Genomic DNA, 18,253 nt, shown 5'->3' with positions numbered 1-18,253 from the left:
CGCTGCAGTGGTTGATATAAAAAAAATACGTTTTTATACTGCAATTGTACCTACCCCATTAATGCCCGACGACCCCTACGACCACATTACAATCAAGTCGATCTGTTAATGCCGAGATCAGGCTGAGATCAAGTTTGTCGAAAAAAGATCGTGTAGAGATAGTAAATTGGTCGGAATCCTCAAATATGTATTCAATAAGTGGTCGGGTTGGGGTCGTATTGGCGTCATCAAGGAGTCGTGAATGATCGAGTTAAATTCGTGTACAGTCGGTAAGCAGTCGGTTAGAAGTCATGAACAGATCCGATCAAACATTTGGATATTGTTGGTCGTGGAAATTTGGACAATCGGGTTCATCGAGTTGATCTGATCGGCAGTGTGAACCTAGTTTATATACATTTTATTTTGCAGATAAAGGAGTGTCAGTAGACTCATATGCACACGTGATAAATCCTGATATTACAGCTACAAATGGCGTTGTTCACGTGGTTGATCATGTAATTATTCCATACCGAATTAGGTATGGCTTTGGAAAATAGGATAATTATAACTTACAACAGTGTGTTGAGTATACAATTAACTGTACATTTGTAATTAATGTAAACTCATTTTATTAACACTTATATATTCTATGTAAAAATACTATGCAATATTTTCATAATGTAATAATAAAGATACAAGTGAAATTCAATGTGTGTTTTATGTAGATGTTTGCATATGTTGTGTACGAATTGTAATGTTGTACAAATTATAATTTGTACAGATGTTTTGTACAAGATATCAGTGTTTGATGAACTGCTTAACACAAATGGATGTTGCAAGCACACAGTTTTTCAATCCACATATTTCTGTAATATTCCCATCACTATATGATACAGTCTAATACTGAACATTGATACAAAAAAACATAAGATCACAAAAAGACTTTTTATGGATATGAATTTGGTATAAGGAGAAAAATAAAATCAGAATTCAAACTGTTCAGGTGTCATTATTTCCAGTTTGAGAACAAGGAGAATAGCACTATATATTAGGTTAAAGTGTATACATTTGAATTAAAGATATTGAACTGAATCATTTTAAATGATAAACTTTTATCACCTGGTGCAAAACGGAATGTGTCAAAAAGCTTATAACTTGTACAAAAACCCCGTACAAATTATAATTTGTACAAACTTAAATAATGTACACAACATATATACCATTGTATGCAGGATTAATAATATCGCACTCTATAACTTTGTAAAGTTTTACAATCTCCTGCGTTTGTCCTAGTTTATGAAATAGCCGATGGAGCTGATACGACTGTTTCTAGTTATTTATTTTAAACTATGAAAAATGTTAATGAATAAACTATATCTTTTATATCTTTTATTTCCCATCTTACAATTCTGTAATTTTAAGGGTACAATATCAACAACAGAAGTTCGAAGGAAGCCATTTCACATATCATAATAATGATAATGACTTTCATGTATAGGAATGAAAACGCATAATACCGATTCTTATGCTCACAATACGTCTTTTATATCCAAGTACACTCAATGCAACAGTATTTGAAACAATCCAAGTACAGTAAACAGGTCAGGTCAAACATGTTTAAAGTACTAATATCGCTGGCAAACAGCGAATCAAGATGTCCATTAATTCTAATATAATATCTTGAAGTTGTCATTTACACTTCCCAATAAGAAATTAAGACACTAACAAATGGACTCTGTCTCCCTTCCATAATTGAAGTGCATAATTTACATATTCTATACGTCAAGAAATCTTTTATTTGTTTGAAGAATTTTGTGGGAGATTTTTACAACAAACTGGTATTGCCATGGAAACGATCTGTGGGCCTAACCTTGCAGACTTCTAATCATTTTCATATGAATCATTTGACAGATGGGGTCAACTCAATATCAAAATCCATGACAAACAAGACAATTTTAAATTTTGAAATTATCTTCACCACCCCCCCCCCCCCCACCACCACCACCACCCTCCCACCACCACCACCTTTTTTGAGAGATTTTTCGATATTCAAGAGCTTACAACTGCTACTCAGACTTTGTAAAACGTCACCAGTGTCTAAGCAGAAAGTAAATGAATCAGTGTTATGTCAAAAAACTTTTAATTTTAAATGGCATTGGATTATACCGATACCTTTTTAATAAATATTCCGTATCAACGTCACAAATAATACGCGACTATCTTCAAGGACATATTGTAGGCACTATGTTGTTTTTCACCTGAATGACGTGTAACATTGTGATTAACATTATAACGTAATGTTGACTGCTGTACACATATTGTTCACGTTTTGATCTATTATGTCTATGAATATAAGAAGATGTGTTATCAGTGCCATCAAACGCTCTATCCAAGTCACAATTTATTAAAACAAATCATTATAGGTCTAAGTACGTCTTAATAAAAACAAGAAACCCAATGTTTTAAAAAATACAGATGAAAATACCACAAAGAAAGGAGAAACACATATGAACCACATCAACAATCGACATTCACTGAGCATCAGGTTCCTGACAGGTGCAAACAAATGCAGCGTGTTTGAAAGCTTTTTAAAGGCGCCAATCTTCACCCAACCTGAAGCAATAGAAATCATCTTGAAATAGAAAGACACACCATGAAATATCTATTCAAATGACTTAACTGAATCAAAAGATATATTTACTAAGTTAAGTGACAAATTACGCTTAACGAATAAATTTGATTTATCGACAAAACGTTAATATAAAATTTATTAAAAAATAAAGGAGGGCGTGGTTAATCTTTACATAGATATCAGAAAGAAAACCATAACCTTGGACACAATGCCGCCAAAAGAAATAATAACATACATAGGTACATTAAAATAATTTTGTTGTCAGGTATATAGAGTACGGAAATAAGCTTAAACAAAATAAATACTTTCATTGTTCATAGTACGAGAACGTAAGTGAAAATTTATAGTTATACTAAACAGTTATCAAAGGTGATATATATTGAAAATAGTGGAACGAGATGTAACACTTTATAAGTAAACATTAAATAATTACATTAGATGTATGTTTCATTATGATACGTTATTCTGATTGGCTAACTGCACATCACATGTTATTCCTTAAGCAATTGCATTTCACAATAAAACTTATCCATTTTTTCTGCAAATTATCACTTATATGTTCTACTAGTTGTAATTGCAATCAAATCCTTGTTTTCCTTTCTACAAAATTCCTGATAATGACTTGTCATCAAAATTGTCCTGTCCAATAAAGACAACAATCGACAAGTGTCATTGGTTGAACACGAAATGATGCTTCCCCTTTCCATCATCTTAATCAACTCCATTTTCTTTTCTTTTCGTTTTTAATTTCAAACAAGTTTTATTAAGTTCCGCAGAATTCAAGTATTATACAGTTATCTGTGTAAAATACAACTTTATAGTTGTCAAAGTTGGACTCTGTACACAGAATTGTGTATTTTCCAAATCCAGTTTAAGCAACTATCTTCATGGGATTAGAAAATGATTTATAACATGAACTACACTATTAATTTCTATAATGTCCACTGCTACCACTTTTGCATTATTCACAGTTACACCTCCTTAAATTTAATCGGCTAGTAAAGTTTGGTTATTATTTTTTTCCTAATCAGGAGTAGGTTGTTCATAATCTTTAATCATATCAACGAAAGAAGAAAAATTTTAATCAAATAAATCGTTTAATTATATTTCCTGGATGATTAACTAACACAATAAGTTAAAATCCATAAAGTGTTAAAATTAGATTAAATTTAGACTTTATTTTTTATAAAAGACCAAACCTTATGTAGATAAAAGTTTGATATAAATTTAAAAAAAAATAAAATTTGAAAGACCCCGGAATAATATGGTTTGTGGAGCAATCTAGTTTTAGGTGTTCTCTTTCAAAAGAGGGACGAAAGATACCAAAGAGACAGTCAAACTCATAAATCGAAAATAAACTGACCTCTGGTATATTTCGCTCATCTTAGTCAAGAGAACACTTTAAAAAAAATCAATTGCCTTTGAGAGCTTATGAAGAATCGAACAGGACAACTAACTGATATCATAGGGTTGTATTCGATGTATCTAGATGATTTTGAAAATAAATGACCTGCTTTTGCAACTGGTAAATTTCAAATGCATCTTGACAATAGATAATCTGACTCAAATCATTTTGGAAGTACAACGTTTTAAACGAATCTGACATGCATACAGTAGACTTACTAACATACATGTTGCATAACTGTAGTATGTAAATACATTGTATGTTTACGCTTCGACGTATTCATGTACGCGTGATACAGTTAAAATGAGTTTTTATGTCTGACCCGATAACTCGATCCAGGCACAGATTACCTTCGTGGTATTTGGCACATTATTTTGAAATTTTGGACCCTCAATGCTCTTCAACTTTGTACTTGTTTGGCTAAATAAATATTTTGATATGAGCGTCACTGATGATTCTTATGTAGACGAAACGCGCGTCTGGCGTACTAAATTATAATCATGGTACCTTTGATAACTATTTACACCACTGGGTCGATGCCACTGCTGGTGAACGTTTCGTCCTCGGGGGTATCACCAGCCCAGTAGTCAATGCTTCGGTGTTGACATGAATATCAATAATGTCGTCATTTTTATAAATTTCTTGATAAAACTTTGAATTGATAGAAAAACTAAGAATTTTCTTATCCCAGGCACAGATTACCTTAGCCGTATTTGGCACAATGTTTTGGAATTTTGGACCCTCAATGATCTTCAACTTTGTACTTGTTTGGCTTGATAAATATTTTGATATGAGCGTCACTGATGAGTCTTATGTAGACGAAACGCGCGTCTGGCGTACTTAATTATAATCCAGGTACCTTTGATAACTAATTAAATCAAAAAGTAGTTTGTTTCTGTCATGTGTACTAGGTTTCTACTTAATGCTTAATTTATATACAACGCAGTATTACAAACAGATATTAAAAGACACAACTAAGAACAAAGGGTAACTTGATATTCGAGTGTGCATTACTACTTTGAGTAAACTTAAATAATTACCTGAATACCATCAACTTGTTCAGTTGAATCTATTAGACGTTTCCCTAATGTATTAATACATTTAGTTAGATCTAAGAGCAGATGGACACTCAGGTAATCCGACATACAAATATTATATGACAAGGAGGCGATTTTATCGAATCATAAGTCCTTTATGGCTTCAATGATCATTACGTTAAACAACTAATCGGTTATCTTGTTTGTATTGGATGCATATGCTTTATAAAACCCCATACAAACAACGGAACACTGTGGCCTCATCTGCATTTTCGACTATAGACATTAAACAAATAACAATCAATCATGAAATATACATAATACAGACATCTCTGAATATAGAGATTTATTGATTTTAAAGATGTTTCTTCCCGATACACAGACCCTATGAGTAAGTCAATTTTAATACCAAAATATGCAATCCTTAATGACCTGAATAAGTCTGTTTACAAGTCTGTTGAGCTTTTCAGGTAAATGCCCAACATGTTCGTGCTTATTACAGAATATCACCATAAAAATATGGATGTGATATACTTGAACGTATAAGATGTCTGCATGTTAATTTAATTTATATATACAAATGATGTCCTTTTACGGATGACAATATTCAATAAATGTTTCGATTAGTTAGTGATATCGAAAACCTAGGTGCAATATTTTTTCAGTAATACAGAGATTTTTTTCGTTTAAATCAAACACGTTGTTACATGCATTAGCGAATCGAACAACTTTGGATATATATACACCACAAGTATATAAATTTAGTTTATTTAGAATGTTCGGTGATAAATTATAATATTTATTCTTTATTTGGTGCCTGCTAAATGCCTACATAACTTTAAAATATATAATCAAATATGAAAAAGAAGATGTGGTATTATTGCATATGAGACCACTCTCCACAAAAGACAAAATGACACAGATATAAACAATTGTAGGTCACCATAAGACTTTCAACAAAGAGCAAAGCAAATACCGCATAGGCAGCAATAATAGGCATTGAAATGACAAATGTAAAACAATTCAAACAAGAAAACTAACGGCCTAATTTATGTTCAAAAACAATGAAGGAACAACAAATATGTAACACATCAACAAACGACAAACACCGAATCACAGGCCCCTAATTTGGGACAGACACATACAAACATACTGTGGCGGGATTAAACATATTTAGCGGGATCCTAACCCTCCCCTTACCTGAGACACACAAGAACGCACTATCAAAATCAGTTGAAAAAGGCTTTAACTCATCAGATGGATACATCTAACTAGAACACAAAGTTGACGTCGCTGGGTACCGTTGTATATCCCAACAAAAAAAAGACACTAAAAATAGATATGTGAGTTCTCGCAGTTATTGACAGCTACTTAAAAACCACTAACAACTAACAAAAAAATCAGGCATCTAAGACTAAATGATCAATCAGTACACATCTAATATCACATGTATTTAGTATTAAGATGGCATAAACAGTTAAAAAAACCATGTTCAATGTCAAAATGGAGGTATCGACAGATTGAAGATCAATGAATGTGTATATGTATATAACAATAATGGTTCTTTTTAATTTACTGATAATAAAAACAATATTAATACCAATAAAAACAATATTTAATGGTATTATTACATTGTTGAATTGATAACCGGTTAGAATACGTATATTCAAAGGATCGATAAGTTTTCTTAGATCATTTCTAAATTTCCGGGCACGGTAACGAACATTTTTGTAAAGTTGAGGATGTGCTACCCCGTTAGAAATTTTCTACTGGTACAATCAAATTTCAAAACCAAATATTTATATCCATGGAAGAATTTAGTCAAGGTTGTAAGTAGTTTGTGGTAAAGAAATTCTTGGCTTAATCATTTACCAGTAATACTTAGATTGCGTTCGTTAAAATAAAAAATATCACAACAGACACGGGCATAGCGAACGAGTGGTGAAATTTAAACAGCTGTAAGGTTGTGCATTAGAACATCACCATCAAAATAGGGAAAATTAACAAGAGGGAACGAAAATCGTTCCTTTTGTCATAAATATAGCGTGGAATTTACGGTGTAAAACCGAAATGTTTATATCTAGTAATGGATGGGTATTACCGTTTATATTAGATTTCTTTTACGTAAGTTCCTTTTGATAAATTTGGTCAGTATATTTTCGAAAATTCTTGATCATTATCAAAATAACGGTAAGTGCTGTTGCATTTTACAATTAAATTCAATTCAGACGGGTCTTAACTGAGTTTGGGCATTTACTGTATAAAAAAGTCTTGTCGAAAGGTACATTAATATTATCAAGGAAATAAACAGCTTCAATCATCCTATCACACCTCCAGTTAGTGAATCTAGCAAAGATACCTTTCTCATTAAAAAAGAAGGCTTAAAACATATTTGAATTTTGATTTACCAAACTACCTTTTAATAAATTGCAAATAGAAAAAAAAACTATTTGATAAGATTGCGTAGAAGTTTAGTGTTAAGAGTAGAAAAGTCAAAACGATCAACAGAATTAAAAGGACCATCAAAAGCTCGTAATGTATATAAAACATCAAAATAATTTATTACTCGAAAAAAATAGTTATTTCCACCATATTTATATATTTTATTACAATAGTTTCTTATTAGTTCTTTGATAGTATTTATGGAACTTGTAAAAAGCTCAGAAAGATAACTAGTAGTTTTAAAACACTTACTCGGTTTTTTTTTTGTTTTTTTTTGTGTAACTTGTTTTGATTCGTTGTTACATGCAATATAACATTATTAGTAATTTCATTGATACTTAACAAGTATACACAAATAGCTGGCACTTTTTAACTTTATACTCTGAGAACGATCATACAAATACATGAGACTTCTGTTTTTTAATTTTTTTAATGAAACCTATATAAATCTGGCTCTTTACTTTCCATCTTCCTTGAATCGGATATTAAATAATTGCAGTGATATATAGAGCAAACCGCGGATGACTAATTCTCCTCCCCTCCTAAAAATTTCAAACTTGTATTTGGAGTTTTCTGTCGTTTTTTTCTTTTATTTCATTTTTCTCTATCAATTTTTTTTGTTTTTCCTTCTTCAAAATTTTACTATACAAATAAAACAAAACATATACAAATTAGTTTGCAGCAGAAAACTCAAACTGTTCTTAAGAATTAGTAATTGTAAGAATTGACATTGTTTTATCTGTACTGTAAAGAATAATTTATATACCATTGTATATTATCATGCTTATGCATGCTGTGTTTCTATAAAATAAAATAAATATAGAAAAAAAAACAAGTAATGAAAGAAAACATCAAATCATGTGTTGAATCGCATGTTTTTGAACGTTTAGAGTGTTTTAGTTAACGATTTGAAAGTATATCCGAGGATGCATTAGATCTTCGAATACTAAAGACTAAACATGATAGTTACAGAAACTGCTAACGACTATCACAACAGGTTACAAAATTTTTGGAGAATTCTTTTAGCATAATGGCCGGTTAATGATGCCATTGATAGTTTAAGGTGATGTTGTATTTGTTATTCTGATCGTATATTGTTACATGCGTTATCTTGTCTTAGCAAGTTGTCATCTGCAAAACCAGCAGCAGTGAAATATTTTATGATTTAACTCTCTCCGCCAGCGTGAGGAACCTCAACCAAATATCAACACCAGGCCTTGAAGTCATAAATTTTCGAGTCAGTTTTTTGTACTCATACTCCAAAATCAACCAATCAAAATGCTTGATTTTATGTTTCGAGCATGTTTTTTTGTCCTCCGAGCACTGAGCAAAGTTTTATGACTTCCTACTACAAAAATAAAGCTAGACACTATAACATTTTGAAGCAAGTAAGTTGGATGTTAAGCCCAGTGTGGAACTATTTTTGACTCTTATACACGCGATTTGTGTTACAATGACATAAGCATTATTTTCGTGATAACGATTGTATGTCTTCCTGTTTATAGCCAAACTAGGAATGTTTGACATATCTATATAAGGTAATTAAAGGTCAGTGTTAGAAATTTAATCTATCTCCATGAACTTACTGTGAGGCTAAACAATATTTACTAGTACAGGTGCACTACACGTCTAGTGTATACCGTTGTTTTCAGTACTACCTTGCAATGTTCTTTGTCTATTTTGGAATGCAGCCTCGAAAATAATATATATTGTTACCTGACAAATCTTATCGTGCTTTAAACAAAAAAGGTGAAACATTTGAACCATTCTGAATAACAAATATTTCTTGTCCTACAAAATGCTGAAAATTGAATCCAAAATCTTATGAATTAACTCATCTTCTTCTCTGTGATTATGTTAATAAAAAAATATTTGTTAATCACATGCATGTGTGATACACTTCAAGCATGGACACAACTAATGATCACTCATCATTGAAAATAAGTCAAATGTCATCTATGCAAATTCAAATTTAAGGATGCAGGTATGAGTATATCCAATATAAATTTCGCTTTCAAAAGGATTGTAGATATTAACGTCACATTAGGTCCTTAACACTACACCTTTGAGCATTGAATACATAATTTGATTTGATAATTTCATTATAATTCCGTTTGCAAAAGAACGTCCAGTTTAGTTTCAAACAGTCCCTATAACGTCTTAAATAAACTTTTTAATGCCCTAATAATAATATTAACGATAAGAAATTTGTGTTGAATAAATTCGTCTTTTTTCAGCAAAGCTAGAGATATATTTCTTATGTCCTGTTACTGGTGATTTAATTGTAGGCAAACGTCTTAAATTGTTATTTATAAATGTATACTAATATGTATTGGCGATAATTAGTATGAAATATGTTCTATATGTTAACATGTGAAATTTTAGATACAAACCGAGTCACCTTTGAATTATGTAAAACTTGAATGAAGTTATGTAGAACTTGCATGAATTTATGTCGCAATAATGTCTCACGTTTGACTTAGTTTGGTCAACATCTTATCATTTCAAAATTACCAGGGAATTCCAACATTGCTATATATATAACAAAATTATTCATAAATTTCATTTCAATTCTGCAGATTTGATTGAAAGGTCTTAACATGTTTAGGTATTGTTGCATCTTTCTTGCTGTCCATTGTGTTTTAGGTGGTAATTTGATTGAGGTGCTCCAAGCTAATGGCGAGTCTAAACTGATCAAATATGCGACAGCCTGTGGATTAGCTGATACAATATTAGGAGGTAAAACACATATTAATATAGTATGTATATTTATAGCTAGTGCATAATACATGTATTGATATGCTTGTTAGAGTTGTAAAAGAAGAAGTGTTGGAAGATTTTTAGAAAGCATCGTATCAAATAAAATAAGTCATATGACATTTGCATCGAGCGCAAGGAAGTTTTTTTAAGAAGCACGGCATTTGCACATTAACAAAATTGAAATAAGTCAGATTGTTCTTCAACACGCTACAAATCTAATTCAAAATACTTTTAGTCAAAAACTAATAAATTTCAACAAACAATTTCTTACTGGGCCTTTTGTGATTACATAACTATTTAATAGAACGCCATGACCTTTGAATAAAAATGTACATGTTTAGTTTGCCTTTTTCATTTTAGATACAGACATGATTATGTTACTAGAGATAAACTAGCTATAAAGCTTATTTTTATTCATACTTTTTTTCTGACAGGATTTTAGTTCCGTTGAATGATATAGTCGTGGGATTTTGTCTGATGCTTGGTCCGTTTCTGTGTGTGTTAGTTACATTGTAGTGTTGTGTCGTTGTTCTCCTCTTATATTTATGCGTTTCCCTCAGTTTTAGTTTGTTACCCCGATTTTGTTTTTTGTCCACGGATTTATGAGTTTGAACAGCGGTATACTACTGTTGCCTTTATTTGTAAGGTTTTATGGACTACACCACATTTTGAGTTTTTTTTGTTTATTAGTTCGTTTTTAATGAACTGTATTCCAAATACTCGTTTAGGGAAGTCGATATGTCTTATAGTCTATTGACAAACAGAGTGCCGATATATAGAATGAATGATGAGCAAATAAGTTTACCTTCAGTTTGATTGCCTTATTTTGGTTTAAATTCAGTTTTCAATTTGTTAACTATTGTGTGAAATTTAGTCTCATCGACTATACTATAAGAGAAATTATCCTGATTTAGAGTAATTTCTCGCAATTTGATTGGCTTATATTGTCCTAAAAAATTTCAGTCCAAGTTTTTATTACGTCAATGTGAATTGTCTCCCTTATTTATTACGTCAATTCGTCAATTGGAATTGTCTCCCTTATACCATTGACCTAATAAAAAAATGAAATTTGAATTGCTTTATAGTCCTAATATTTTTAATTTTTCACAGTTTTTGTTTAATTATCTAAACTGTATTTGGTTGATATTGTCCCAATATTGAATTTTAAAATTATAATATGAAATAGAACAAAATCAGGATAAAATCGTTACATAGTGTTCAATTGTCCTAACACAGAATTTATCGGGTCAATAAAATTCATACCGTTTGGCTTTGCCTCACCCGAAATGAATTTTATTGACCCGATAAATTCTCGTATTAGAACAATTGCACACTGTGTAACTAATAATGCCTTTACCAAGTCAGGAATATTACAGTTGTTATCCATTCGTCTGATGTGTTTCAGCTTCTGATTTTGTCATTTCATAAGGGACTTTCCGCTTTGAATTTAACTCGGAGTTCAGTATTTTTTGACTGATATCTTGTTGTCCGTCGTCACTTTAATATTTTTACTATTGTTATCCCTCTTTCTGTTATGGTATTTGGTTTTTGCTTGTGTTTTAATTTCTTATTTTCATTCTTTCAACTATGTATAAAAATGTGGTATGATTGCCAATCAGACAACTATCCGCAAGAAACCAAAATGACACAGAAATTAACAATTATAGGTCATCGTACAGCCTTCAACAATGAGAAAATACCATACAGCAAAGTAAGATATAAATAGCCCCGAAATGACAATGTAAATAAAGGTAACAGTAGTATACCGCTGTTCAAACTCATAAAAACGTGGACAAAAAACAAAATCGGGGTAACAAACCAAAACCGAGGGAAACGCATTAGATATAAGAGGAGAACAACGACACAACACTACAACGTAACACACACAGAAACGGACCAAGCAACAGACAAAATCCCACGAGAATAACTAATACAACATCAAAACCAAATACATGAATTTAGGATAGACAAGTACCGTGACACGTCTTATCGCAATGTGAATTTACACTCAAAAATAAGAGAAAACAAACGACGCAACGTTAAAATGTAACACATACAGAAACGAACTATAATATAACAATGGCCATATTCCTGACTAGGTACAGGACATTTTTAAAGAAAAAAATGGCGGGTTGAACCTGGTTTTGTGGCATGCCAAACCTCCCCTTTTATAGCCATGTGAAATATAACATTAAGATGACAACTCAACACCACAGGACTAATATATAAATAAATTGGAGAATACAATTGACAAAGAAACACACGAACAACAGCCAACAAAAGGCAACAAGTTGAAAATTTTAATACGCCAGAAGTGCATTTTATCCACACAAGATCTACTAGTGACGCCCAGATACAAAAGTTTGAAAGACGAAACAAGCACAAAGTCGAACAGCATCGAGGACCAAAAGATCAAAAAAGTTGTGCCAAAAACGGCCAGGGTTTTCTGTTAGTTACCAGAAAATCCTTATCATTTAGAATAATTTATACTTTTGCAAACAGTAAACTTATAAAATTAATAAACAAAAGCTGTACATGATAGAACTGAAATATTAACTAATTACAGGAAACAACTGAAATACATTACATAACCAGACATTTGTAAATGTAAAACAATTTAAACGAAAAAAAAACTAACGGCCTTTTTTCAATAAAAAAATGTGTTTTCATTGATTATTGTTGTCCGTCTTTCTATCGTGATTTGTTGGCCATTCGTTGTAATCCTTTTATTTACTACAGAAATTCATGTTCTTGCTAAATTAGTTTAAATAGTTGAAAAAATATGAAAGTTGTCTAGATGACGTTGTGAACTTTTACTGTGTGTATAACGCAAAGAAAATGATACTTAATAATTTGTAAAGAAACTCTATTCAAGTTTGTATTTTTCTTTCAGGAACATTCACAATTTTTGCACCCACAAATGATGCATTTGACGCCATTGGTACAGAACAAGAACTTCTTTCTGATAAAACAGTTCTTACCACAATATTATTGTATCATTTGACAAATGGAGTTATAAAAAGCACAGATGCGAGGAATGAGCTAACAGTAGAATCTGTTGCTGGACTGAAAATTAGATTTAATATATACCCGCATAATAAAGTAAGTGCAATGTGTAATAAGATTACTGTAAACCAACTTATTTAAGCGAGCGATTTATTTTCGCGACTATCGCAAATAGTAAATTTAAATCGTCGCCAATATGTACAACTTGGATCTTACCTTATTTAAATACGTCTAGTTTATTAGAAAATTGCGAAATTATATCGTCCCGAAGTGGACTAGAAAAGGATAAACGCGAAATAAGTTGGTTTACAGTATCTGTATTTTGAAATGAAACCTTGATATTTTTCTACGCATGATTTGTTATCTCTGGTTTACTATTTGTAAGAGAATGTAAACCGAATTTATATCTGTGTTATGAGCAATTATCTACTTCATTTTATAGACTTTTTCCCTTATACAAATACATTTTCACTGCTTTATATAACTTTAATAAGGTTTTATGTGAAACTTTCCTTATTTCATTTTCATATAGGCAGTTACAGTTGAAGGTGCCAAAATTTTAAAGTTTGACTTGAATGCTTCAAATGGAGTCGTCCATGTCATTGACAAAGTGTTGGTACCACCTACAGGAGGAATTGTCGACCTCGTTTCAGGGAACAAAGATTTAGGCACATTATTGTCGTTAGTCCAGAAGGCAAATATTACAGGGATTATTCGACGTTAGTATTTTGTATTAAGTATAATGTTGTTCTTTTTACAATTTACGTTAATCTTGTATATAATAAAAATCAAATCACAAAAACACTGAACTCAGAGGAAAATCAATTCGGAAAGTCCCTAATCACATGGCAAAAACAAATGACAAAACACATCAAAAACGAATGGACAAGAGCTGTCATATTCCTGACTTGGTACAAGCATTTTCAAATGTATAATATGGTGGATTAAACCTATTTCTTTTTAGATAAATAGATAAATAAACGCAGCAGCAGTATATCGCTGTTCAAAAGTCATAAAAAGAGAGAGACAAAAAACAGGTTACAAACTAAGATTAAGGTAAACAACGGAACAACAAAAACACTGCAACGAAAACAAACTTCAAAAAGAGGGACTTAAGATACCAGAGGGACAAAGAAAACAGACAAACAATAGTACACACGACACAACATAGAAAACTAAAGAATAAGCAACACGAACCAAACATGCATAAAAACGAATTGTTTAATACCAACTGTCATAAACCTGATTCGGTACAGGACAATTTAAGAAAACATGATTTATTGATCCTTGTTTTGTGGCTAGCTAAACCTAACAAATTGGCACTGTCAAACACACCGCTCAAATTACAACACCACGTGACAGGAATACAGTACAAACAAACGCAAGAACACTCAGCACAGAGAAATACATAATTGAAAAATACAAAAGTTCATTACAAAATGTAAAGCGCAGAATAAAAACGGACATCTCTCATTAAATAACGACAGCAAACAAGACAATCACAAACGAACTATAAATTGCGTGTCACAAGAATATATCAAAGCAACAAATAGTGATGTATTATATATGCATTTATATAATCACAGTTCAACTAATTCATAAAACAAATACTCCAACAAATCAAAAAAAGAAAACACGGAATGCAAAGGCACATACACATGTTTTCAAATACTCATAACTGTGAGTCTATTAATATCTTGAAACAACTTGGCTATTTCTTATCAAAACACCTGCCTTGAGTGAACATTTATTATATAACTGGGATACTGTTAGCAATATTTATAATGTCTAACTTTAGCATACTGTTTTGTTGTTCTACTTTATTGTATTTGTAAATTGTAACTTTATATTGTCATATATGTATATGCACTGTACCCCTTGAGGGTACCTCTTATGGAAATAAAAGATATTCTATTCTAATCTATTCTATTCATAAAGATCACTCTGCATTGTTAATAACAGCTTTATTCTACACACAGGCGATCCTTTAACAGTATTTGCACCAACTAATGCTGCATTTTCAAGATTACCTGCAAATGTTCTAAGTAGATTAAATAGTGATACAGCTCTTCTTAAAGGTAAATATAAATGTGTATAAGTGTAAAATAAGGTTATCTTTTTTTTTATCATCAACACAATGTTTTCCTTATTTTTTTGGGGAGACATCAACTAAAATCAGAACTTAATTTTAGACATACACATAGCAATGTAGAATAGTCAATTTATTAAATATTTAGATACAAACGTAAAAGCTGTCTGTTGCAAATGTATATATACATATCGTGCTATCGTTTACAAAGTTAAATTAGATAAGCGAACTTTTTTCACACTTAACGAGACTATTTCATAAGTTTTTGACTTCACATATACGCATTACTTGATTTATTTCACCTCAAAGGGCGGGGTTTAGCAGGTTCACTTATCAAAGACCAGTCAATTTTATACACAGGAGCTTTGGGATAAACTCATCAATGGAGTGTCCAGTTATTTGTCCCATATTATACATTCAGTTCTTTTGTATATCCGTTCGGTGACACTGATAGGTGATTAGAAATTAATGATGATTATAACGACAATCAGCCTTATCGCACACATCTTCAAATATACTGTCCTTATTCAAATTAAAACATTAGCTCCGCCCGATCAGTTGAAAAAAAACATTGGTCATAACTCCAAAGGACATTTGAAACTCTGAATTTGAAAAGATAATGGACAACATCATGACAAAAGAACGACAAAATGCAGAATAATTACATAAAACACTGCATAGAAAACTAATGACTTGTCCGCATTAAGCACACCATAAATCGACATGATCTCTAATGCTTCGAGCGGGTTAACAGATTTACGAATAAGTTGATATAAACTTAAAGTAATGGCTCCTTCTGCTTGTTTTTTTTTAATAATTTTTGGGCTTGTTTTTTTTTTATTTATTTTACCATGACAAACAACAGCAATAGTTGAATCCTTAGGATTTTTATTACAGAGGTTTTAGAATATCATTTAGTACCACATACAGAATATTCACCTGGTTTGTATAACAGAGAATACCTCAGAACGTTAGATTCACAGAAGGACGTCATTCGTCTTAGTGTGTCAGGTGAGATTTATTAGATATCATGAAAGCTGGGTAAGGATGTACTTATGTGCAATTTAACTAATCAAATTTAAAATTGATATAATGAGCCATAAGAGCATAAATTAAGAAGGCTCGCGGGTACACAAATTTCAGCAAAAAATTAAACATTTGTTTTTTTTTTTTTTCATTACAAATATTATTAATTACACTATAAGTTATTATTTTATTATGGTACAAAAATCAACCAACAAAATCGATTCAGTTTGTCCCCAGATGACTTTTAAAATGTTTATATCATTGAAAAAGCTCCAAATTATCTCACTTTAGTGCAAAAATGTCATGTTTTGGCATTAAAATCGAAATATCTTTTTAAACACACCGGTGACCTATATTTTTATTATTGTTTTCGAATAAGCTGTACATAAACAAAATAAATGTAAAACGTAAGCGATTTTAGTAATTTCTATTTTTTTATTTCCATTTTTTCTATTTCTTTTATTAGTCCAACAGAAAAAAGGACGTTAACAAAAATGTATGCTTCTTTCGAAGCCAGATTGTGAGCTTACATGAACGGAAGCTCCATTGTTTTATTTCATTTTTGTATTAAGTATGTGATAAAGTTCATTTATCGAAAAATATAGCGAAATCATATATCTAAAAAAAAAAATGATTTATTCCCGCGAGCCCCATTAAGAAACAAAATAAATTAAAATATTGACAGGTTATGGAACTCCTTTTCCAGATATTCAAACTAGAAAAAAATGGCGGGACAAGGCTGACTTGGTCTTTTACCGTATATTTCTATGGGAATCATATGAGTCTCTAACCGAGAATATGCTTCATTTAGAAAAATGACCTTCTATGAGCTGTTACAGTCTTCTGTAAAAGAGAAAATGATGTAATGGACAAATTAACGAGTATGATAGAAAACAACTAAGGAGTCCGAACATCTGACACAAAGTTCTAAACCTGAGCTAAATAAATTCTAAACTAACTATAAAATATACTAGATCGAAAATATTGTACATCTTTTTACATTCACTGCGTTCAGAGATAACTAGAATCTGTAAATTTATATCTTATACATCTTTTTAAATTTACTGCGCTAAGAGATAACTAGAATCTGTAAATTTATATACTATACATCTTTAAGATAATCTTCATATACAGAGGGATTTGTATGCATTAGTATTTAGTATATATAAGTAGTTTTCTAACTCAAGTTTATTCCTAGTAGCTACTAAATATTCAAACGAGGAACAGAACAGAATAGATTGCAAAACAAGATACTTTAGACCTTACAGCTATCTTCCTTATACGTTATATATATATATTTTATTTTATAGGAAAAGCAGTGTCAGTAAACTCATATGGACGCGTTATAAAAGCTGATATTCCAGCTACGAATGGTGTTGTTCATTTAATTGACCATGTTCTCATCCCAATCCGATATTGGCTTTCGTTTGGTTTTGGGAAATAATAATTGACAATAGCGTGCCTGCTACACTTTTATCTGTACATATGTTGATATGTTATTTATGCAAATAATTCTATTTATACTTACGTGTACAATGTATGCAATATCGTCATTATCATGATTATGTCATAATAAAATTCAAATAAATTATGTATTTCATTTTAGTCTTTGTAGATGGTTGCATCTACAGGTGTAATACCACTAAATCATTGTAATTCATATCAAGTTGCAAACGAAAATGGGCCGAAAATATTTTGGGTATTTCAAAGCACCATTATTGTTTTATTTGTGGTTTCTATAGAATATTTCGGAATCTTGAGGTTCCTGTATGAAGGCAGTCTCACATAAATAAAGTAACCAGTCGGCAGGAAGAGAGCCACAATTGGTTTCGATTGGAATGCCGACATTCTGTTAAAAACACGTTCTCCAAACGTAA

General features: G+C 31.3%; 1 protein-coding gene across 1 annotated transcript; it reads left to right on the top strand.

Moving 5' to 3' along the window:
* Positions 1–10,051: 10,051 nt before the first annotated feature.
* Positions 10,052–17,957, top strand: LOC143083033 (periostin-like). The gene is made up of 6 exons (XM_076259159.1): positions 10,052–10,234; positions 13,149–13,357; positions 13,794–13,980; positions 15,241–15,339; positions 16,248–16,361; positions 17,687–17,957. Exons 1-6 carry the CDS (start codon positions 10,096–10,098, stop codon positions 17,818–17,820), a joined length of 882 nt encoding a protein of 293 aa, XP_076115274.1. The 5' UTR covers positions 10,052–10,095; the 3' UTR covers positions 17,821–17,957.
* The last annotated feature ends 296 nt before the right edge of the window (positions 17,958–18,253 follow it).

The sequence above is a fragment of the Mytilus galloprovincialis genome, chromosome 7, assembly GCF_965363235.1.
Source record: "Mytilus galloprovincialis chromosome 7, xbMytGall1.hap1.1, whole genome shotgun sequence".
In the NCBI taxonomy this organism is placed as follows: Eukaryota; Metazoa; Mollusca; class Bivalvia; order Mytilida; family Mytilidae; genus Mytilus; species Mytilus galloprovincialis.
This window is presented reverse-complemented; position numbering and strand designations above follow the sequence as displayed.